Genomic DNA, 23470 nt, shown 5'->3' on the forward strand with positions numbered 1-23470 from the left:
TCCACCGTTGTTCTGAGGACACCAGGGGGGCTTCTGTACCACCACCAGCACCAGAGACAAGAACCACAGAGAAAAGAGTGAGGAAAAGGCATGAACCCAGGGAAGGGGGCACACCTCCTCACTGTGGTCCCTTGAAACTAAACATCACTTCTGGAGGCCAATCCAGTGGCTGATGATGCAAATGCCACTGGATAGGTGACAGTGTGAACGCTCTCATTCTCTCTCTCTCTTGAGCTGACAGCACAGGGTTCCCTGCTTTCAGCCAGGCTACAGCCTGCTTAGTGGGTTCTTAGAGCTGAAGCCAAGGAAAACAGAGAGAGGAGAGGGGGGCAGGGTCAGGTTCCATTAGACAGAGGGGGCCAGAGGGGAATCCACAGACGGGACTTGGAGGGGATTTCTGAGTGGGGAAAGTGAAAGTTCCGGGCCATAAATAGAAGGAGGCCCCGGCTTCCTCTGGCTGCCACACTCACGTTCCCAGATCCCTTCACACCCTGCACTTGCCAGCTGAGCCTTGCCTTCACGGGGACTCTGCCCAATTCACTAGCTCACAGCTCACCGGCAGTCAGCCTTCCACTCGTTCTCCATGGCATTCCAGACAGCCTCACTGCTGGCCGTCAGCCTGCTGATCCTCTGGGTCACCCCTGGTAAGACTGAGGGGAAGCTTGGCAGGGGCGGGGGGGTGGGGGGGGCTGGTGGCAGCAAGGAGCGGGATGTCTAGAGCTCAGACTGCTTGCCACTGGATGTGAGGGACCCTGTGAGTCAGGGCTGCATGTTTCAGTGAACCTGGCGGCTCCCTGTGCCTGTGAGTGGGAGTGTACCTGAGCCCCCAAATTCCAGTGTGTGTCTGTCTCTTGGTGTATCCGGAGCCTATGACTCCCTCTCTCTCTGCAGGCTCTATTGCCTGCTGCCTCAGTTTCCCAGGCAGGAGAGAACAGTCTATACTTGCTTAAGGTGGGGAGAATGGGAGACACTGAGCCAGGGCTAAATGATCAAAAGTTTTAACAATTCCTAAATTCTACTAATGTCATCTTCCTGCTGCTACCCTACCCCCACCCTGTTCCCCACCCCACATTCATCCCCCCACGGACACTGTGACCGGCATGAATTCTCCATCTTAACTTCCTGTGGGGAAGTTAAAAGGACTTGGGAGAGAAGTTGGGGTGATCCAGGTAGCAGAAAGTCATCGGTGGGGCTCAGAAAAACAGTTGTTGGCAAATAGTGCTTCAATTTATTTAGTAACCACAGGTGGCGCTAGTGGTAAAGAACCCGCCTGCCAATGTAGGAGACATAAGAGACATGGGTTTGATCCTGGGTGAGGAAGATCCCCTGAAGAAGGGCATGGCAGAGTCGAACATGACTGAAGCAGCTTAACATGCAGGGCCATATTGGCGCATACTGGATGAGGATTAATCTGGTCCAGCTGCCGCCACCCCCAGACAGATGTCCTTAACACCAGTGAGGGCTATGACCGCCTCAGGATCCCTGTATCTTGACACTAATCCCACCCTAGCTCTGGGAGGTGCCAACGACGCTGAAGACTGCTGCCTGTCTGTGACCCAGCGCCCCATCCCTGTATTCCTGGTGCGAGCCTACCGCTACCTGCTCCTCGAGGATGGCTGCAGGCTGTCTGCCGTCGTGTGAGTTTTAGGAGGAGCCTATCTGGCCTCACCTCCCCCATCTGCCCCTAGTGAAACACACCCTCACCTCCTTATCTCTCTTCTCTTTGCCAAGCTAAACCCCTGCAAGGAAGTCCCTGAAATAGGTTCCCAGATGTGATCCCCAGTTGCTGTCCTTCCCACCTGGGCCTGCTGGGAAACTGGGTTCCAGGCCTCTGTTTTCTCTGACCTCTGACCTTTGTCTCCAGGTTCACCACGCAGAGAGGCCACGAGCTCTGTGCACCCCCAGACCAGCCATGGGTGGGCCGCATCATCCGGAGACTGAAGAAGAACTCTGCCAGGGCAAGCCTGACCCTCCCCAGCCCTGCCTCCTCCCTCCAAGCCCCTGCCCAAGACCCCAGTCCGTGACCTTGCCTCTCTTTCCTCCCCCAGAGAAGAGTTCCAGCAGTTACCCAATGACATCCCAGAGAGAGCCCTGTGTTCCGGAAACAGAATGTGAATCACTGAAGCCCTGGGGAACCAAGGACCAGAAGGGAGAGCCCAGGCCCCCTGCCCCCCTGCCTCAGACCTGGTCTGGCTGCAGCAGGGCAGGAGTGTCATTGTGAGTGTGAGTGTGAGCGAGGATGTGTGTGGTGAAGATTGCAATGTTTCCAATAAAGCCCAGCTGGTCCCCATGAGTCTGTCTGTCTGCCATGTGTTTGCTGCCTGTTGGGGAGGACTGTGATAGGAAAGGGGAGACAGAATGGCAGGATTCGTTTCCACTCTGCAGCCTGAGCAAGTTCTACCTAACACTCTGTGTTCTCAGGATAAGCTCCCAGGATCAGGCCCCACCTCCTCTTCCCTCACAGCCCTGTCACACTCCAAGGCTCAGCAACACTAAACCTGTGTCAGTTCCCTAAATGACCCATAACTCTCTCAGGCCTCCAAGTCTTTGCTCTCCAGGACAAGTGCTCAAGCATCCAGGTCTCTCAGGGATCTGCTGTTGCTGGGGGCAGGGAAGGGAGTGGTTGGGAACCAGCTCTCATGGCTAGGGGAGGGGCAGGGGCCCAACTCTATTGCTGGAGGTGGGGGTTGGTGGGGGAGGACCCATCCACCCACACCATTCCCACTCTCTGGAACACTCTTCTCTCTCTTCTGCCTGCCTGGCTTCCCATCTGGGTCTGGATGACTCCTCCTCCAGGAAGCCTTCCCTGACTCCTCCACATAAGGTTAGGAAGCCTCCCTCCCTCCCAAGCTCCCAGGGCCCTCTGCTCCTCTCCTCTTGCAGCACTCAAGATGCTGAGTTATAATTGCTAGTTGTCAGCCTTCCTGAACAGGGATCACATCTATTTTGGTTGCCTTTGTCTCCCTGGTGTCCAGCACGCTGCTTGGGACAAAGTAATCAGTCAATAAATATCTGTCTGGAGAACAGATAAATATGTAAGAAAAGGCTCAGCAGCCAAGAGTGAGGGCCCATCTGTCCAAACAGAATCTCACCTCCCAACCAGCCTCCTCTGTCGCCCACTCAGTCTAACCCAGTTCCAGCCCCAGCTGGGTCCATGTGGCAATACTGGGGCCCTGCTTCTCAGGGATACTGACAGGCAGATCTAGGAGTCAGAGGTCAGAGTGGGAGAGGGAAGGAAAAGGGGCAGCCACAGAGCTGGGAGATTCAGCTTGGGGGCACCCACCACCGCTTCATAGCCACATGGGCTCCAGGGACTGAGACCAGTGGAGTTGAAGGAAGGAGTCTCAGCTCTGGGATATGAAAGCCCTTGACCCGTGGAACATCCCAGAAGGCTCCTCTGGGAGGAATGACCTCCTCATGCTCGGGAAGTCCCCTGGGGAGGCTGGCTGGTCTCCTGACTATGGCTCCTAAGGGCTTGTCTGGCAGGAAGCAGCAAGTCTGTGCTCTTGGGGTTGGGAATGACAGCAAGTACACCACACTGAGCATCCTCGTCCGGGAACAGAGGCCACCACCATACCATATACTCATCTGGTAATCAAAGCACACCTGGGCAGGCCTGGGCAGACAGTGGGGGGAAGCAGAGGTGAGGGGGTTGTGCCAGCCCTCCTCACTGGACTGAGAGCACAGCAGCTTCTTTCTCACCTCTGCTCCTAAGAGTGGGTGTTCAAAACCTGAAAAAACCTCGGAGACACAGGAGTGGGTGGAAAAGGGATAGTTTGCAAGAACAACTGGTATAGCCAGGAAACTTGGCTCTGCTACCTGTGGGAAACTACCCATCCATTCATGCATCCATGCACCCATCCATCTAGCTGTCTCTGCATCCATTAGAACTCCACCGATCCATCCATCCGTTCCCCACCAACTCATCCATCCATCCATTAACCCATCCATTAAGTCAGCCAACCGTGAAGCCCAAGAGATCCCTTTGGACCTGTGCCCTGCACCGCAGCAGGCAGAGGACAAACACAGGTGGGAGCCGGGCACATCCCCACACATCCTCAGTTCCCAGTGAAGCAAAGCGGAGTTCAGTCTGCCACTGGGGCAGATACAAACTCTCCTTCTGGAGGCTTGAGAAAATAAACAGATGGAGTGGAGAAGGCGAGGGCAGGAGTCCTGAGGAGGTGTTACTAGGACAGAGCCCCCGCAAACACACCACCTCCCTGATACTGCCACTGTCGGGGGAGGGGACACAGGAACAGGTCATGACTCCGCAGTCCTGTTTCTACCCCTCACTGTGCAAATCCGGGCAAGTCCTTTCCTGCACTGCCCCCTCCAAGGCCTTCCTCCCCATATCTGTCATGTGTGGGCGACAGGAGAGGGTGCTGAATTTTTAAGAGTCACTCCAAGAAAAGACTTAATTCCTAACTATTTGAGTTTTAGGCTAATCCACCCTCCCAACATTCACACAGGCTCCCCAAAGTCATGCACATTCAGAAAGGTCCCCATTTCCCCAGGGACCCAGGGACCACCCTCTAGGAACGAACCTGAGGTTTGGGAAGAGAGAAACCAATCCAGGAGCTGGTGAAGTGGCTTGAACACTCCCCTGCTGGACCCTGGAGACCTGGAGGAGGAAGAATTTCCAGGAAGCCCAATCCCTCCCAGCTCTCCTCCAGCCAGTGCCCTCCCTCCCGGCTTTCTCCCTCCCTCTTTTTCCCATCCCTAGCTACCAACCCTCCTGGGCACTGGGGCTTCTTCCCTTATGTCCCTGCCAGACACAGGAGGGCTTAGCCCAGCAGTCTGTGACTTGTCCAGATCCACTTCAAAATTCTCAGCATCTGATTTCTTCTAATCGATACCTGTTTTGTTTCGCTGTGATCCACTGACAAATGCTGAGACTTTATTTCTCCCAAAGTTCTGAAGGGCCAGCTGCCGACCTGCCTGCATGACAGTGATGAAGCTGCCAGCTCTCTCTCTGAGGGATGGGGTGGACTTCTGGCTCCCTTACCAGGATATGGGAGCCTGCTGCCTGCCTCTAAGTGGACACCTTCCTCTCTCAGGAACACGATACTTGCTATGGGTTTAAGGCCGGCAACTGAGTGGCAGCTCCCTACCTGAAGGCCTGTGGTCCCAGCAGCCTACATCTCCCTGAAGGGACCTGACATCCTTGCTCAAGGAGCTCCCAGCTTTTTTATCCACTTCCATGGTGAATATGGAGGTGAACGGTATGGGAAAGAATCTGATGCTGGGAAAGACTGAGGGCAGGAGGAGAAGAGGGCGACAAAGGATGAGATGGTTGGATGGCATCATCAACTCAATGTACATGAGTTTGGGCAAATTCCAGGAGACAGTGAAGGACAAGGGAGCCTGGGGTGCTGCAGTCCATGGGGTCGCCAAGAGTCAGACACAACTGAGCGAATGAGCAACAAAAACAAATGGTGAATATGGTGGACAAAAAGCTTCCTGTCCACAGGGGAATTCCCTGGCAGTCCAGGGCTTAGGACTTGGCTCTTTCACTGCTGGAACCCCAGTTCAATCCCTGATCGGAGAACTCAGACCGCACAAGCTGAGAACAGCCAAAAAAAAAAAACTCCATGAAACAGTTGCCAGTGAAGAGGACTGGGCCTGTCCATCTCCATTGCCAACATTGTTCTGCCCAGAGCCTGGCACAGAACAAGGCCTAGCGCACAAATGATTATCAAACAATGGAATTAAACTTGACCCTTTCCCACGATTACCCCACCACCACTCACACCTGGAGCACATCCAGTTCTCCAGACAGCGGGGCTGTCTCTGTTACATGGCTAAGTGTTTGCTCAGAGCCAGCTCCATACGGTTTTGATCAGATTTTCAACATCTCGTGTTCAATTTCTCGGCAAGCCCCCACCACATAACCCCTTCTCTGGCATCCAGGAAACTCAGAAACAGACAGAAAACCCTGGAAATAAGAACTTCACTGGGGAGCAAGACTCCCAAGTGGGGAGTTTCCTCCAAGAGCCTCTCTGCCGTAATAAACAGGCACTTTTCTGGTCAGAGAACTTTCTCAATGGTCCCTGAGACTTTCTTTGTCCACGTGGGAGGACTTGGCTTGATAGTACTAGCTAAAACACCCCTAGTGCTTACTAAGTACTAGACACTGCTCTTCAAGTGCAGGTATCATTCTTAAGTTGTAGCTGGGGTAACTGAGGTGCAGAGGTTAAGTAACTTATCCACGCTGCACAGCCAGTAAAGTGGCAGAGCTGGGGGATCCCAGCTGGGCAGTTCAGCTCCAGAATCTGTACTCTTAGCTCCCACACATACCACCTCGCTGAGGTGACTCACCTCCTAAGTGAAAAATGGGCAATAATACAGCAGGGGCAGGTCTGAGGAAGGGGCCCTCAGAGAACACGAGAGCCACTGCTTTGAGGGCTGGCTTTGGGCCAGACTCCAAGCTGAGTCCTTTATGTACATTATCACTGCATCCTCAAACAACCCTATGAGGTGAGATCCCTCATCCCATTCTATATAGGCGGAGACTGAGGCACAGAGAGGTAGAATGAGCTCTCAAGTCCATTCGACTAGTGAGTAGTAAAGCTGAGACTGCAGTCCAAGTCTGCCTGGCAGGTATCACTTGAGCTGAGGGCTGGCAGCTGGGATGGCCAGATTGGATGGAAAGGCTTGGCTTCCTAGGAAGAGCTGGGAAAACACAAAAGAAGTAGCTGGTCCTGTGGCTAAGACTCCATGCTCCCAATGCAGGGGACCCAGGTTTGGTCCCTGGTCAGGGAACTAGATTCCATATGCCACAACTGAGTTTGCAGGTCACAACTAAAGATCCTGGGTGCTGCAACTAAGACTTGGCACAGCCAAATAAATAAATATTTTATTTTAAAAAGGACAGAAGAAGCTGGAGACCTTGGGCAGGATCCCAGTGCTAGAGCTCAGACACAGATATGCCCCTTGGAGGCCTCCTGGGCCGACCTCTCCAGCAGAAGGGGAGCCTCCCCTGAGCATCCAGGAGAAAGTGGGCACAGGTTCTCCAGGTCTGCTCAGGCCTCAGTTTTCCCAAGAGTGGAGAGTGGAGAAGGGGCTTAGGCTACAACTATGCCTATTTTCTTACCTCCATTCCCAGGGGAGTAGCAGAGGCCAGGACCTGGTAACGTTGAAATGAAAGGGGGAGTGGAGGGCAGGGCTGGGACCCAGAGGGCAGGGATAGGAGCCTGTCTAGGGGTTTGGTGGGCAGGACTTCTGGAAGGAGTAGGCCTCTCAGGGGCCTCTAATCCAGTCTTGCTGGAACCCCTGCAGGGAAGAGCATCTGGGGGCTGCAGGGGTGGGATCAGACTCTGGAAGGAGCCACTCTGACAGCTACTTCCACCTCCTGAAGGGCCAGGCATGGGCAGGATGGGGAGGAGGACAAAGGTAAGGGTGGAGTCTGAGGATCAGAGTGGATGGGGAAGTCAGATCTCCCACCCCACTTCTATCCCTAGGACCATTGAATCTTCCATGGCTCAAAGGGGAAGCAGATGTGGGCTGCCCTGCAAAGTAGTCCAGCCAAAGTAGGACGGCTATAACCCTAGAAGCTTCAACACTGCCCTGCCAGATAACAGGACCCACCCCACCCCACCTCCCCACAGTTCTGGATCTCAGAATTGCACTCACTGGAAATCTGGACCCATCACCATCAAAACCTCTATCACCGTGCCAACCTCATACCTGTCAGACCATGATTTCAAGGATCCTCCCCCAAGAGGAAGGCACCCCTTCCTACCTGTAGGGGCCCAGCACTGTAAAGCCCTTCATCAATTAAGGAATCCTGGCAGATATCCCATACATATTGGTGTCCCCATTCCCGACAAGACCTCCGTTCATGTCAAGGTCCCCTCATTACTATCAGGACACCATTCCTCTTGGGAAATACTATGCCTGTCAGAAATAGACCAGCCTGTCAGGCAGAACGGCAGCAATGTGCTGCTACAAGGACACCATTTTTGCATGTAGCCCATATAAATGGCACCTCCTGGCATGGCAGCCCTAAGAGGATCAATGAGTCCCCTTAGGGTCAGAGTATCTGTTAATGTAGCGTGATTTAAAGGCTGCCATGACATAGAGCCCCAGCCCTGGTGAACCCTTGTGTCTAAAGTGATGCCACATCACTGTCTGGAACTCAGAATATTTATTCATACCAGGCACTGTTCTAGGTGCTGGTGGTACAACAGCAAGCAAGACATACTATCTTGGGCTTCAGGGAGCCTAATGTAATCTTTTGGGGAGTCTACAGTGGAAGATAAGCTCTATTGATAACTGAGACTAATATAATAGGAAATCCCTCAAACATACAAAGGGGTTAAGATTGTGGGCAGTGGAAAAAAAAAAAGATAAATATCTCAATAGTTCATCCTATGGCTTTCCAACAACAACATGCATCCTTCTTCCCAAACCCTAGACTTAACATTTTAAGGGTATCATCTAATGTAAGATCATTTTTGTCTATACAACCAAAAAGATGCACTGATCCCCAAAGGTAGACTCTTCAGCGCCTTGGCAATTGCCACATCTGTCTTAGCTTGGGCTGCCATAATAAAATACCATGGACTGAATGGTTTAAACAAGATTTATTCTGTCACCATTTTGGAGGTTAGACATTCAATATCAAGGTGCCAGCACTGTAGGTTTCTCTTGGGAGCTCTCTTCCTGGCGTGCAATGCCCACCTTCTTACTATGTCATCACAGGGCAGAGATCTGTCTCTTTCCTCCTCTTCTTTGAAGGCCACAGTCCTATAAGACTAGAGCCCTACCCTTATGATTCCATTTAACCTAAATTACTCCTTAAAAGACCCTCTCTCTAGACACCATCACATTGAGGCTTAGGGTTTCAACATATAAATTCTTGGGGTCACAGGACATAATTCATCCTACAGCAAAAGCCAAATCTAAATCCAAGAACTCAGAATGACATCCATCCCTCCTCTAGTTTTGTTATAATCTCATCTCCCTATTCTACAACACATGGTGATCACCAGCAGCACACCTGATTGGCTGGGACAGGCTGGGTGATGCTGCAATAACAAATGACATCTAAATCTGAGTGGCTGAACACAACAAAATTCTATTCCACCTACATACCAGGCCTGCGGTGGGTCTAGGCAATCTCTAGCACAGCTGTGCTCCATGTGGTGGCTCAGCTCAACATTCCAGGCTGCTTCAATCCCTTGAAGGGTTCTTTCAGATCAACACATGTTTCCATGATGACTCCAGCCAGGCAAGACAGCAAGGGGAACCCTTCCTTAAATGCTCCTGTCCACAAATGACGCACACCATTTCTGTACACATTTCACCAGCTAAAGTGGGTCATACACCCATGCCCAACTTTAAGGGAGCCATTGCCAGGAGGGGAGGCAAACCAGAATCTTGGTGAGTGGTAGTAATATCACCACAACAACTTGTATTCAGGAATGGAATAGAACTTCTCTGGTGGTTCAGTGGTTAAGAGTCAACCTACAGGGAAGGGGGTTCAGGATGGGGAACATGTGTACACCCGTGGCGGATTCATGTTGATGTATGGCAAAACCAATACAATATTGTAAAGTAATTAGCCTCCAATTAAAATAAATAAATTTATATTTTTTTTAAAAAAAGAGTCAACCTACCATCTAGAAGGGTGGGATGGGGAGGGAGATGGAAAGGAGGTTCAGGAGGGAGGAGCTATGAGTGTACCTATGGCTAATTCTTGTTGATGTATGCCAGAAAACCACAAAATTCTGCAAAGCAAATATCCTTCAATTAAAAAAAATAAAGTGGCAAAAATAAAAATAAAAGAATCCACCTGCCAATGAAGGGTACACCACTTCAATCCCTGCTCCAGGACGATTCCCCATGCCAGGGGGCAACTAAGCCCGTGCACCACAACTCCTGAGCCCATGGTCCCTCGGGCCGGTGCTCCACAACAAGAGAAGCCACCACCACAAGAAAGACATGCACGCCAGCCAGAGAGTAGCCCCCACTTGCCACAACCAGAGAAAGTCTACACGCAGCAGCGAAGACCCAGCACAGCCAAAAACAGAGTAAATAAATAGGGAAATAAACAAATAAATGAAATAAACCTCTCATTAAAAAAAAAAAGAATGGAATAAAGGGGGAATGAAAGAAAATAGGAGTCAGTTAAAGAAATAAGGAATTACACAGCCAGGAAGGAAATATGAATAAAAGCTGTAGTCAGTAGTTCTGGAACTAGTCCTAGGGCTTAATTAGAATTTATTATTTCTTTCTTATATTAGTTTTCTGCTGCTGTGTAACAAATCACCACAAATTTAGCAGCTTCAAACAGCCCAAATGTATTATCTCACGGTTTCTGTGGGCCAACATTCAGGTACAGGTTAACTGGGTCCTCTGCTCGGGGTCTCATCAGGCTGATCTCAGGTGTCAGCCAGGCTGCCATCTCATCTCGGAAATTCTCTTCCAAATTCACTGGGTGTTGACGGTTGTGGTTTTAGGACAGAAGCCCTGAGTTCCTAGAACTGCCTGCAATTCCCTGCTCCATGGCCCTCTTCACAACATGGCAGTTTGCTTCTTCAAGGGCAACGTGAGAGCTTCTGCTGCTGCTGCTTATTTCTTGGCTCTGGACACCATCACCAGCCACACAGGCCACCTTCTGCTTGATTTCAGAGACCCTTGTCTCCCGCACTTCTCCTGAGAAAGCTCAGTTCAAGCCTAGAAACACTAGGGCCCAGAGTGGCCCAAACTACAGAAAATGAAAGAGAGCGGGTGTTCAGGAAATCCTGGTCGGGGCTTTACATGAAGCTCCAGAGGGCAGGAGTCAACGGAGGAGGGTGCTCAATTGCTCAAGACTCCCTTCCCCTTCTGATGTACCGTCACCACCAGAAGTCCTGTGCAACAACTACCCACACTCGAACTGAAGGGCCACCTCTGCCCTGTAGGCTGGGCCAGGACCCTCTGGGTAGGGATAGAGGGATTGGAGAATAACGCTGGAGCAGTGAAGCAGACCCCTTCCTTGGATCGGGGACTTCCAGAAGCTGAGTCATCTGATTTCTTGCTCATTTCCAGCTTCTTTCTGGCATAAAGAGGGCCCAGGCTCCTCAAGCTAGAGCCCCACTTCCACCAGCCACACATTCCATTTTCTCTGTACACGAGACGCCCTCTGCAGGCCCCAGGAGGCTGGCACTCAGGCCAGGAGCCTCACACCCCATTTCCCTATGCGCTGATGCCCTCTGCAGGCCATGTGAGGTCAATAGATGGATTAAACAGTTCGTCTGGTTAACATTTTACGCCTGCTCTGTGTGTGTGTGTGCGTGTGCGCACGTGTGCGTACACACACATACACATGAACACACAGGTGGGTCACCTTTACCCACATGCATATGTCCATACCCCCACACATATACAGGCACATAATCAGACACACAGCCAACCACTCACATCTATCAAGGACACACCACAGACACTTAAGTACATAATCACAGGGTGGATACAAGGGCACATATAGACACACATACATTACTACACACACACTGTCATGGGAGCAGGCACAGAAAAACACATGGACATAATCTTTCCTCTTAGAGAAGGGTATTTGTTTGGAAGGAAAAGGTTAAAAAGCTACTGGGGAAACAGGGTAATAACCTGAATTGTGGACTTAATAAAAGAAGGTATTTCTTTTTAATTAATTAATTTATTTTATTTTTGGCTATCACTGGGTCTTCCTTGCTGTCCGTGGGCCTTCTCTAGTTGTGGTGAGTGGTGGCTACTCTCTAGTTGTGGAGCTCACTCTTCCCGTTGCTGTGGCTTCTCTGGTTGCAGAGCACAGGTTCCAGATGTGCAGGCTCAGTAGCTGCAGCACATGGGCTTAGCTGCCCTGCAGCATGTGGGATCCTCCCAGACCAGGGATTGAACCTGTGTCCCGTGCATTGGCAGGTGGATTCTTAACCACTAGACAACTAGGGAAGTCCTAATGGGGACTGTTGACTAGACAGCCTTTTATTTTGCTAGGCACTGGCAGGCTGGTTGTAGTTTTGGAACAGTGCAGATAAGAGATGGGGTAGGGGCTTCCCTGGTGGCTCAGTGGTAAAGAGTCTGCCTGCCAATACAGGAGACACTGGTTTGATCCCTGATCTGGAAAGATCCCACAAGCCACGGGGCAGCTAAGCCCGTGAGGCACAACTGAGCCCATGCTCCTAGAGCCTGGGCTCCGCAAGGAGAGAAGCCACGGCAATAGGAAGCCAGTGCACCACAGTGATGAGTAGCCTCCACTTGCCACAACCAGAAAACAGCAAGTGCAACAGGGAAGACCCATCACAGCCATACATGAATAAATAAATAAAATTATTTATTTTAAATAGTTGAGGTAGAGCTACTAAAAAGAAATTTGGAGTATGCAAGAGCTTAATCTATATAACTTGCATGAGAGCTCGTTCTTAGAAGTTGAAGCTCGTTCTTAGAAGTTAAAGCTCATTCTTAGAAGCTCCTGAGTTCAGCAAGCCAGACTAAATGAACCTTACTGCATTCCAGACACCCTAAAAACAGAGAGGCCTTCTGATATTGGTAATTCATGGGAGGTGATAAATGAGAAAGGGGGATGGACCTAAGCACCACTGAACACCCACCCACTGTGAGTCAGGCACATGGACTACCTCACAAGATACAAATTATTCCCATTTTACAGATCCCATTTCCTTGACCGTCCTGGGTTCTAAAATTGGATTCAAATACAAGAGTTTGAGTAAAAAATTCTGTTGTTTCCACTACATGAGTAATGGCAAATGCAAGGGATATAGGTTTCCATTCCTTACTCATGTCCCCAACAATGACAGAATGTATGCATCTTCCCCATTGATCCAGATCAGGGATTGGCAAGCTATGGCCCAGCCAGCCTGCTGCCTGTTTTTGTAAATAAAGCTTTATTGGAATATAGTCATGCCTAATCATTTACGTATTGTCTATGGCTACTTTGGGGCTACAGAGACAGTACGGCCTGTAAAACCTTATTTATTATCTAGACCTTTATCAAAAAGGTTTGCTAACCTCTGATCCAAACCCAGCCTCAAACGGGAGTTAACAAGTCTTATTGCCCTTGGTGTCTTAGCATTGAAGGGTGACCAGATAAATAAATAAATGGGATAGATCAATAGATGGATGGATGAACAAACAGATGGACAGACATATATAGGTAGTATTTCAGAGTTTTTCTCTAAATAGGTACCAGTTTTCTGCCATTTATAAGCAGTGAAACATTGGGCAAGTTAATCTTTCTGTGTCTTAGTTCCTCATCTGTAAAATGGGGATAATAGTACAATGATCATTATCCAGGGCTTTTTCTGTTGAAAATGACAAAACCCAACTTAAGATAGCTTAAGCAAAAAATTAAATATGTCATATCACAGATTAAGATTTAGTCTACTTCAGCCCTGGTTGGACCCAGGGATTCAAATGATATTATCTCCATCTTTTAACCTGATTTCTCTCTAATCCTTTTTATGTGGGGGCCTTATTCCTATTATAAACAAGTTATCTTCTAGCAGCAGAAAATATGGCCACTGAAAGCCTCAAGTCTAAATCTGTAACAGTAAGTGATCCAAAATACAGGCTCTCTTTCTCCTAACATCAAATCTCATGCAAAGCTTTGAACTGTGCTTGTGACATAAACTCAGTTCTTCAATATATTACAGTGGCCAGGCAATGAGTTACTCTGATCAGAACACTATGACTGATAAAGCCACCAGGACCACATGAAGTGAGAGAGAAATTCTCTAAAGAAGCCAGAAAAAGGAGTATAGAAAAATGTCTGCATGAACAAAAAATATCACAGCATTCTACTTCAGAGATCTGCCATGAGAAAATTATTTTAAAGTATTTAGCATGGTGCATGGCACTTAAGTATCAACAAACATTAATTACCATAACTTGATAAATGAATGAATGTACTAATAGATGGATAATGGTTAAATATTGTTGTTGTTGTTGTTCAGCCACTAAGCCGTGTCCAACTCTGCAATCCCATGGACTGCAGCACACCAGGCCTCTCTGTCCTTCATGACCTCATAGAGTTTGCTCAAGCTCATATCCATTGAATCAGTGATGCCATCCAACCATGTCATCCTGTGTCACCCTCTTCTCCTCCTGCCCTCAATCTTTACCAGCATCAGGGTCTTTTCCAATGAGTTGGCTCTTCACATCAGGTGGACAAAGTATTGGAGTTTCAGTTTCAGCATCAGTCCTTCCAGTGTTTAAACATACAAATGAATAAATGAAGATGAAGATGTGAAAAGATAGATGAAAGGCAAGATGGGTGAATAAAGAGACAAAGATGGGGAGACATACAGACATATGGATGGATGGATGGATGACGGAAAGATAAAAATGGGCCCACAGTTAGGTTTGTCACAACATATGCTTTAGGGCTGGGAATGGGAAACAAAACAGAACTCCACAGTTGGTGTCTCCTGAGAGGTCTCCTCTTCTGGTCTGTCTCTTGGGTCCCTCTGATCAGGTTAGGGAAACACTTGCTCCCCATCTTCATCTCTAGTTTTCTTGTGTCTCTGTGAATCGACCAGCCCCTCTCCTCAGAAATCCCCTCCCAATTCCGAGGATAGGGAAGTCATGGCAGAAGGGGGTGTTCTAAGTCAAGTTGCCCTTATGCTCCTTCCGCTGCCTAGGCTCAGCTTGGAGCCTAGGGAAATAGTGGGGGAGAGGGACAGTACTGTCTGGGCCAAGAGGTAGAGCCTAGGGCCCCGAGACCTAGACCTGCTTCCAAAGAACCTTTGCTTTAGCCCTGCTCAGCCAAGAGAGGAATATGTCTCAGACAATGGATGTGTAGGCACTGTGATGGGCTTAGGGACACCTGGGAGGAGACTTTCTCCAGGCTTAACCTGCTACTTGTGATTGTCCTCAGGGAATCCAGGGGACCAGCTGGGTGCCATCTTTCCCACTCCAGTAGTCTTAGGACCGCAGAGAAGAGGTAGGAGTGAGCAGAAACCTGAGAAAGACGGAGGCAACCCTCTTGCTCTGATCTCTAATTCTGAACTAAGCCCTGACCCTTAGCTTTAAAACTGAAGTTCAAGAGACTTTTTTGGTGGTCCAGTGGTTAAGACTCTGAGCTTCCAAGGCAGGAACGCAGGTTTGATTCTGGTCAGGAACTAAGGTCCCACATGCTACACAACGCAGCCAAAATAAATAAATTAAAAGAAAAAAATTGATTTTCAAATGCCTTCAAGAGGATGACACTGCAAACCTTCCCCTAATAGGGCAATTCAGTCCCCTTCCCTTGTCCAAAAAGTTGCATGTTGAGATTCTCAGAGCTAAAGACAAGCAGTGGGAAATGGGAACAGGGAAGCTATGGGAACAGCAAATTATGAAAGGGAAAAGAGGCTCACCCAGACAGATGGAGAGAGTGGGGAGTGTATTCAGTGGAAAGGTATTCTGCTAGCAATTCTTGTTGTTTAGTTGCTAAGTCCTGTCTGAGTTTTTGTGACCCCATGGACTGTAGCCCACCAGGCTCCTCTGTCCATGGGATTTCCCAGGCAAGAATACTGGAGTGGGCTGCCTTTTCCTTCTCCAGGGGATCTTCCCGACCCAAGAACCAAACCTGTGTCTCCTTTAATGGCAGATGGATTATTTACCGCTGAGCCACTAGGGAAGCCCAGGAGCTCTTTCAACTGCTATTCAATTTAGACATGAACCAGCCAGGTCTAGCATTAGATTCCACAGGTTTAAGGGCACAATCCCAACAAGCTTGCTTGAGATGCCAGCAACAAGTGGGGTCCTCAGGCCACCTGCATTTCTGACTAGCTACAAGTCCAGGAGTTTCTCAAACTCAGATCCAAGAGTTCACTAGAATGACTTGTAGAACTCAGAAGTTCTATACTCACAACTAGTTTTTAATAAAGCAGGACTCTCAAGAGTCTTCTCCAACACCACAGGTCAAAAGCATCAATTCTTCGGTGCTCAGCTTTCTTCATAGTCCAACTCTCACATCCATACATGACCACTGGAAAAACCATAGCCTTGACTAGATGGACCTTTGTTGACAAAGTAATGTCTCTGCTTTTTAATATGCTGTCTAGGTTGGTCATAACTTTCCTTCCAAGTAAGCATCTTTTAATTTCACGGCTGCAATCACCATCTGCAGTGATTTGGAGCCCAGAAAAATAGTCAGCCACTGTTTCCACTGTTTCCCTATCTATTTGCCAGGAAGCAATAGTCAAAGCTATTGTTTTTCCAGTGGTCATGTATGGATGTGAGAGTTGGACTATGAAGAAGGCTGAGGGCTGAAGAATTGATACTTTTGAACTGTGGTGTTGGAGAAGACTCTTGAGAGTCCCTTGGACTGCAAGGAGATCCAACCAGTCCATTCTGAGAGTTCAGCCCTGGGATTTCTTTGAAAGGAATGATGCTAAAGCTGAAACTCCAGTACTTTGGCCACCTCATGTGAAGAGATGACTCATTGGAAAAGACTCTGATGCTGGGAGGGATTGGAGGCAGGAGAAGGGGATGACGGAGGATGAGATGGCTGGATGGCATCGCTGACTCAATGGACGTGAGTCTGAGTGAACTCCGGGAGTTGGTGATGGACAGGGAGGCCTGGCATGCTGTGATTCATGGGGTGGCAAAGAGTCGGACACGACTGAGTGACCGAACAGAACTGAACTGAATGGGACCCAATGCCATGATCTTAGTTTTCTGAATGTTGAGCCGAAAAAACTGACGCTTTTGAACTGTGGTGCTAGAGAAGACTCTTGAGAGTCCCTTGGACTGCAAGAAGATCCAACCAGTCCACCCTAAAGGAGATCAGTCCTGGGTGTTCACTGGTAGGACTGATGTTGAAGCTGAAACTCCAATACTTTGGCCACCTGATGCAAAGAGCTGACTCATTGGAAAAGACCCTGATGCTGGGAAAGATTGAGGGCAGGAGGAGAAGGGGAAGACAGAGGTTGGATAGCATCACCGACTCGATGGACATGAGTTTGGGTGGACTCCAGGAGTTGATGGTGGGCAGGGAGGCCTGGCGTGCTGCAGTTCATGGGGTCGCAAACAGTGGGACACGACTGAGCAACTGAACTGAACTGAATATAAATCAGGAATATCCAAATGGAAAGACACACAAGGAGGATTTCAATGCAGATCTCCCATGCCCTTTCCCCATGGAGACACAAAGGCCACATCACCCTCCCAGTACCTGTTCGCCAACAGTACGTGTTCACCAACCAGGAAGGTCACAAACTTTGATGTCCAGAATTTTTATTGAGATTTCAAACATAGGCAAGAATGAATTGTTGGTGACATAACTCAATCTCCCCAGCCAGGTTGGCTCAAAGCCTCAATTCTGCAATGATATGGTTGGTCTTTCTGCTGACCAGCCTCTATCCCAAGTCACCTCATCTCTTAGCATAAATTCAGGTGTGACCCAAAGGGCTCACAAATAACAAAGAACTTGTATTAGTTGGGATATTCCAAAGATGTAGTGTCTCCCTAATTTGGCCTAAAGGCCAAATTATTGTACAATAGACAGAGCCCTGCATCTGAGTGAATGGATGTGAATCACCAAAGCAGTGGGGACCAGGCCTCCTGCAGACATGACTTGGCTGCGGGGGCAGGAGTGTCACTGTGGATGTAAGAGCAAGTATTAGTAAGGATGAGTGTGGTAAAGGCACAGCCTCTCCACGCCCAGACTGCAATGCTTCCAACTGGCATCAATGGATTTATCTGTCACCTGTCTGTATGTAGTCCAAGAGGGGAAGGTAGGTACAAGAGGGCAAAAAGAGTGTGGGGTGGTAGGAAGAAGAGAGGTGAATTCATTCTCCACACTTCAGCTTAAGAACTTTTACTTCATTCATTTCTGGTCATTTTCTCCCATACTGTCCAGCCACAAGGCTCTCTCCCAGACTCCCCAGACCAACTAGGGCAGCTATTTCCAACCTTCCACACTAAGTTAATTGCTCTTTCCTGCCTTTAGTCGAATAGCCTCTACAGCCCCCAGCCAGTTAGCTTCCTCTATGTAATTTTATTGTCTCTTTTGACCCCCACTCCCACCCCACCCTGTGCAGGTCCAACCCAGATGATAAGCTCTCTGAGGGCAGAATCTGTCTGTGCCTGTCCTCTTTACTGCTGTTTCCTCATATCCACACACATTACCCAGCACAGAGCAGTCACTTAATAAATATTGGTTATGACTGCAGGAACAAAAATCTCAGGAAACGAGGTCTCAGTTCAGAGAGGAAGGGCTGTTGACCCGTGCCACTCAACCAACAAGCATTCCTAGAGCCTGGCCTGTCTAAACTGGGCCCTCTCTGGAGACCTATTCCTCCTTTGCCCAGTACCATATATATAGAATGAGTCAGACAAGAAAGGCAACTGTCAGAGCAGAAGCCAAGATGGAGAGGAAAGGGGATTGGTAAAACAGTACAGGACAGCGTCCCAAAGCTCTTTTCTTGCTGCCTGGCGCTGAGGTCTCTGTCTTCCCAGGGTGGAGCTCCAAAATCTGGCTCCATCCTTATAAAAGAGGGCTCTGTGCCCTGCACCTTAATAATAAATACCGACTCTCCCCACACCACCCCCTCCCAGCTTTAGACATAGGCTCTGGCTCCACCTCCTAGTGTGACATCTGGTCTCCGCCTCCCCCGAAGAGATGCTATGGCTCCGCCCCTTCCGGGTAATAGGTAAGCCCCACCCCTAGAGCGTGACGCTGTCACTGTGACGTAACGTAAAGGTCTGCTTCCGGGGTGGAGCCAGGGAGGGTGGGCGTTTAGGCTGCGCCGACCCCTCAGCCCCCCTGCAGGTGACCCTATCCCCCGAAAATCCTCACCCGGGGCCCCAAATATCCCGGCCCTATGACCTCCAAGCCCTATCTACCTAAATGCCCCATGCCCCCGAGGTGACCGACCTCCCAATCCCTTAATGTCTAGTGCTTCCCAGATCTTCAGCCCCGTCCCGAGTCTTCCCAGGGCACCTGTCTCATATTACCCGAGAACAAGTCAGTCTTGTCCACAGAATGACAGAGAAGGGGACCTGGGGTTGGGGAATTCTTGATCCAATCATGCCGCTCCCCAGGAGACGTTCGGAACCCAGGACATGTCGGGATTGAGGAGATACGAGGTGGCGCTGGAGGCGGAGGAGGAGTGAGTGGAGGCGGGGTTCTGCGGAGGAGGAACCTAAGCCGCTCCGGGGTTGGGGGGTTGGGAGGGCGCGTGTTCTTTGGGGGCGGGAGAAGCGGGAGGGGTGGGGCCTCTTAGGGGCGTGGGCTATCGAGAACCGCCTCTAGGGGCGGGGCGAAGCCTTCCAAGAGAGGAGCCAGGCGTCCAAGGGGCGGAGTCTGTGGGGTCAGCCCCACTCCGCCCCGCCCGGCTCTACCTTCTCTTTGCAGGATCTACTGGGGCTGCTTCTACTTTTTCCCCTGGCTGCGCATGTGGCGAAGGGAGCGGAGGTGAGGGGGCTGCGATACCGCGGACCTGCCCGGGGAATGGGCGAAGCTCACTCCGGGAGAGCCGATCGGGGGGAAGCTGGGAGCCCCCGCCCCATCTCATGCCAGTGTCGGGTCGCCCCACAGCTCGGCGCACCCTCGGGAGCAGAAGCTGGAGCCTCTGCGGGGCCTGATGAGCTGTCTGTCAAACGGCCTGGGCACTGCTCCCCAACGCTCCGGCCGCAGCCTCCCCCGCCGCACCCCTGCCGCCACTGCTCAGCCAGCCGGTGCATTAAAGATTTAAACCCGAGCCACCGTGCTGCCCTGCTGACTCTGCCGCCGCTGCCGCCATTCGGGCTGGGAGCCCCTCTCCACGCCGGGTGTTTCCTTACTGACAGGGCCTCTCTCCCTGATAGAGTGCCCCTCCGTGTACAGGCTCCCATTACTCCTAAGGGTCCCTCATCAGAATCAACCTCCCCTTACTATCAATGACTGCCTTCCACCACCTAATCCCTCACCCCGCCACACACACACTCATCACTCTGAGTGTCTTGTCTGGAGGGAACTGAATAATCCTGACCTGGTCCTCCTCCCAACCTGATCCCCGCATCCCTAAAGTCTCACAACCCCAGCTCTCTGCTGCCACCTTCCTCCTAGACAGGACTTTGCCAAGTGTCTGAAGAATCTTCTCCTGGGAGAGGATCTAAAATATTTTTCAAGTCCATAGTTGTAGGAAGTAGGCTGTGAGAGGAGGGAAAGATTCATAGAAGCTGTACTGTCAGCCTGCCATAGGGGAATGACTTAGAACTGTTGAAGGTCTTTCCTACAGTTAACACCCCAGCTACTGGCTCCTCCAGTCTGATCCCAAGTTTAAAGATAATTGACATCAGGGAATTCCCTGATGGTCCAGTGGTTAAGATTGTGTACTCCCACCATAGGGAGCACAGGTTCCATCCCAGGTTGGGAAACTAAGATCCTGCATGCCAGTGTGGCACAGCCAATAAATAAATAAATGAAGTACAAAGATTCTTGGCATCAGTCCCCCACATGTTACCTCCCTAGGAGAACCTAGTGGCCCCTGCTCCCTACCTTCCTTGTCTGTCTTGTCATCTAGTTGGCCTGAAATCCACTAGTTCCTAAAGCGATGAAGGGTCAGGGACTCCTAGGGGACCTGCTTTCAATTAGGGACTCGCCCCAGCATCAGGGAGGGCACCAAGAATTAAGCTAAAGAGAAAGCTCAGTTTCTGAGTGAGGGCAGAGCTGGCTTTTAGCCTGGGGCCAACCCTGCCATAGCAGGCTATAGCTGGCCCTGTCTTTGGAGAAGCCAGAGGGGAGAGATGGGTACATATCTGGAAGACTTGGTTTCTTCCTTCCAAGCCCTCTGGACTGACTGGTCTGGGAAAGACTACACGGTGTGTGACAGACAGCCAGCTGATGAAGATTTGTGACAAGATGATGGTGCCTTAGTGGCTGCACCAAGCTCTGGGGCACAAGTCCAGACTGGAGGGTGGGTAAAAGACTGTAAGGCCTCTGGTATTAGAAATTCCAAGATGAGTGACCTCTGGGTTGTGGCCACCCTCAAAAATGGACGTGTAGGCTCTTGAGGCATTTCCTCACAATGTCTGCATCAAGAACCCTGACCAAAGTGGAGCACCCTGGTCCAACCCTGGACCTAAACCTCAGAATCCTCAGGATACTCAGACTTCCTGAATATCCACAAGACAGACTCCAGGGAAGGACCTCTGAGCCTTAACCTGGACAGGAGCATGAGGAGAAGCTCAAGTCGTTCAGCCTGGGAGGGAATTAGTCCCTATTCTGGGAACTGATGGTCCCTTCTGATTGGTGCAGCAGGAAGATGCCCAGGGAAGTGTGAGTCCCTGTCCCAAGAGTAGGCCTGCCCCATAGAGGGTAGGTAGCTGGTCACAGAGCACAAGGTTGCAGACGGCATCCTTGAAACAACCTGATAAGGGCTGGATTATTGAGTTATGACTCAGGTTACATTTCACATAGAGAGCAGGACAGGAGGGTTGAAATCTCCAGACACAGAGTGGGAAATTCTTCAAGGCACTAAACTTAGCAGCTTGCCCCCACCCTTTGCTGGTCCCAGCTTCTTGGAAAGGACAGGAGGAGGAAGAGGAGGCATAGCTTTGCATTGGGGTAGAGGGATTAAGGGGAAGAGGAGGTAAGGGCTGGATACAGGATTAAAAGAGAAGGGACAGGAAGGAGATGGGAGCTTGGGGTTTCAGCAAGAGTATGGGATGCAAAGGGTGTAAGGGTTGGTTGTGTGTGTGTGTGGTGGCGTGGGGTGGGTGGGGGGCATCTTCCAGGCCAACAATAGAGAGAAACAGGAATTTGAATAGAATAAAGGAGAGATAATTGAGCTCTGGAATCTGATGTCTCAAGAAGCCAAGGACTGGAAGCCCCAGGCCCCTGCTGGTAGGAGGCTGGCACCTCTGGAACAGGACTTGGCAAAAACAGGAAGGTAAGATTTCTTGGGTCTTTTATCTGTTTGACAGCAGCAACCTGGCACCAAAGAACTTTGATCTTCCCGCATGTGCGCTTTTATCTACCTCATCCTTCCTCTGTCTCATCTTCCTGGGAAAGCAACCCCCACCTCCGTTATCCCCAAGGCACCGCATTACCACCCAAAAGGGACTTCTCCCAGCTTCTCACTCTGAATGTGACTAGCCCAGGTGAGACGACGACTCAGCCAAAAGGTTTTTGGGACCCATTCCAATCAATGTCTGCTGATAAGCAGGCTAGGACAGAAAACAGGGAGGGGAAAAGGAAAGCAAGCTGATGCCAGCCTGCCCTGTGCTCCCACCCTACCCACAGTGCCCCCATCAGAATTTGGCTGTGCTAGTGTGATTGTGTGGCGGGATGATTGTGAAAAAACAACTGTGTGGGAGTGCAACTTTGAGTATAACTGGAGCTATATGATTCTGTCTGGGGTTGTCTGACCATGTGAGGTTGATCCAGTGACTGAGGTGTGACTGTGAACGTGTAACTACAGGTATGAGGGTGAATGTCCTCATTGGATGCCACTGTGGATCCTCTGCCCCCCTTACTGTACCATCAGCCCCCACGTGCATAACCCATCTCCCCAGCTTCTCTGCCCAGGACTTAGGAGCCCATGGAAAACGGCAGTCCTAAAAAAGGAGGGGTCTGTGGTAATTAGAGCCCAGGAATGTCACAAGATGAGCAATACATCTTCACCTGCGGCTGACTCACCTGGTGCCCCAGGTATAAAAGGCACCCAGATAAAAGGTAGGGGAGGAGGAGAGAGAAGGAATTATCCAGGCTGAGCATCATGAAGGGGCCCTCACCCACCAGCAGCCTCCTGCTGCTCCTGTTGTTCCTGAGCCCAGACCCTGGAGGAGGTGAGTGAGTCGGGGTCTAGAAGGCCCGGGTTTGGGTGAATGGGATGGAGGGAGAGGGGCCCAGGAAGCCCAGCCTCCAACCTTCTGATGGAGTTTGGGGTCAGAAGCCCTCTGAACACATGGTCCTGTTCCCCTAGCATTCCCACTGGCACTCAGCACTGCATGCTGTACTCAGCTCTACCGACAGCCACTTCCAAACAAGCTACTGAGGAGGGTCATCCGAGTGGAACTTCAAGAAGCTGACGGAGACTGTCACCTCCAAGCCTTCGTGTGAGCTTTGACTCCGCCCCTGATTTGTCCCTGACTCTGACCTCAGTCCCAACCCCAGATGCTGATTTCAACCCCATCCCAATTGCTAATTCTGATGCCAACTCAGGTTTTCATCTGGCCTTTGCCTCTAACTCCTGGGTCTCACCCTCATCCCCCCAGTTATGACCGTATCTTTGAACCTTTCCTTTCCCAGGCTTCACCTGTCTCAACGCAGGGTCTGCATCCACCCCCAGAACCGCAGCCTGATTCGGTGGATTGAGCGCCAAGGGAAGAGGCTCCAGGGAACTTAGCCCAACCAGAGTTTGGAGCTCATGGGGAAAATGGGCTGGGGCCCCCAGTAGCCAAAGTAATAAAGCAGCGATGCACAATAGTCTCTGACTGTGGTCTCTAAGTTTGATGCACTCTCCTGTGAGTCCTGAATCTGGAGCTGTGAGACATGTCA

At 50.4% G+C, this 23470-nt stretch overlaps 3 protein-coding genes across 3 annotated transcripts; all 3 read left to right on the plus strand.

Annotated features, from left to right (window-relative positions):
- The first annotated feature begins 224 nt into the window (after positions 1 to 224).
- Positions 225 to 2293, plus strand: CCL19 (C-C motif chemokine ligand 19). Its single transcript, XM_069579358.1, has 4 exons — positions 225 to 644; positions 1511 to 1637; positions 1865 to 1958; positions 2049 to 2293. Exons 1-4 carry the CDS (start codon positions 584 to 586, stop codon positions 2073 to 2075), a joined length of 309 nt encoding a protein of 102 aa, XP_069435459.1. The 5' UTR covers positions 225 to 583; the 3' UTR covers positions 2076 to 2293.
- A 16390-nt stretch (positions 2294 to 18683) lies between these two features.
- LOC138432569 (uncharacterized) lies at positions 18684 to 20402 on the plus strand. Its single transcript, XM_069573938.1, has 4 exons — positions 18684 to 18757; positions 19030 to 19097; positions 19343 to 19402; positions 19526 to 20402. The coding sequence occupies exons 2-4, from the start codon at positions 19051 to 19053 to the stop codon at positions 19680 to 19682; spliced, it is 264 nt and encodes an 87-aa protein (XP_069430039.1). The 5' UTR covers positions 18684 to 18757; positions 19030 to 19050; the 3' UTR covers positions 19683 to 20402.
- Positions 20403 to 20474: 72 nt separating this feature from the next.
- CCL27 (C-C motif chemokine ligand 27) lies at positions 20475 to 23398 on the plus strand. The gene is made up of 4 exons (XM_069573937.1): positions 20475 to 22071; positions 22486 to 22758; positions 22896 to 23028; positions 23222 to 23398. The coding sequence occupies exons 2-4, from the start codon at positions 22689 to 22691 to the stop codon at positions 23316 to 23318; spliced, it is 300 nt and encodes a 99-aa protein (XP_069430038.1). The 5' UTR covers positions 20475 to 22071; positions 22486 to 22688; the 3' UTR covers positions 23319 to 23398.
- Positions 23399 to 23470: the final 72 nt, after the last annotated feature.

The sequence above is a fragment of the Ovis canadensis genome, chromosome 2 (genome assembly GCF_042477335.2).
Source record: "Ovis canadensis isolate MfBH-ARS-UI-01 breed Bighorn chromosome 2, ARS-UI_OviCan_v2, whole genome shotgun sequence".
NCBI classification, from domain to species: Eukaryota; Metazoa; Chordata; class Mammalia; order Artiodactyla; family Bovidae; genus Ovis; species Ovis canadensis.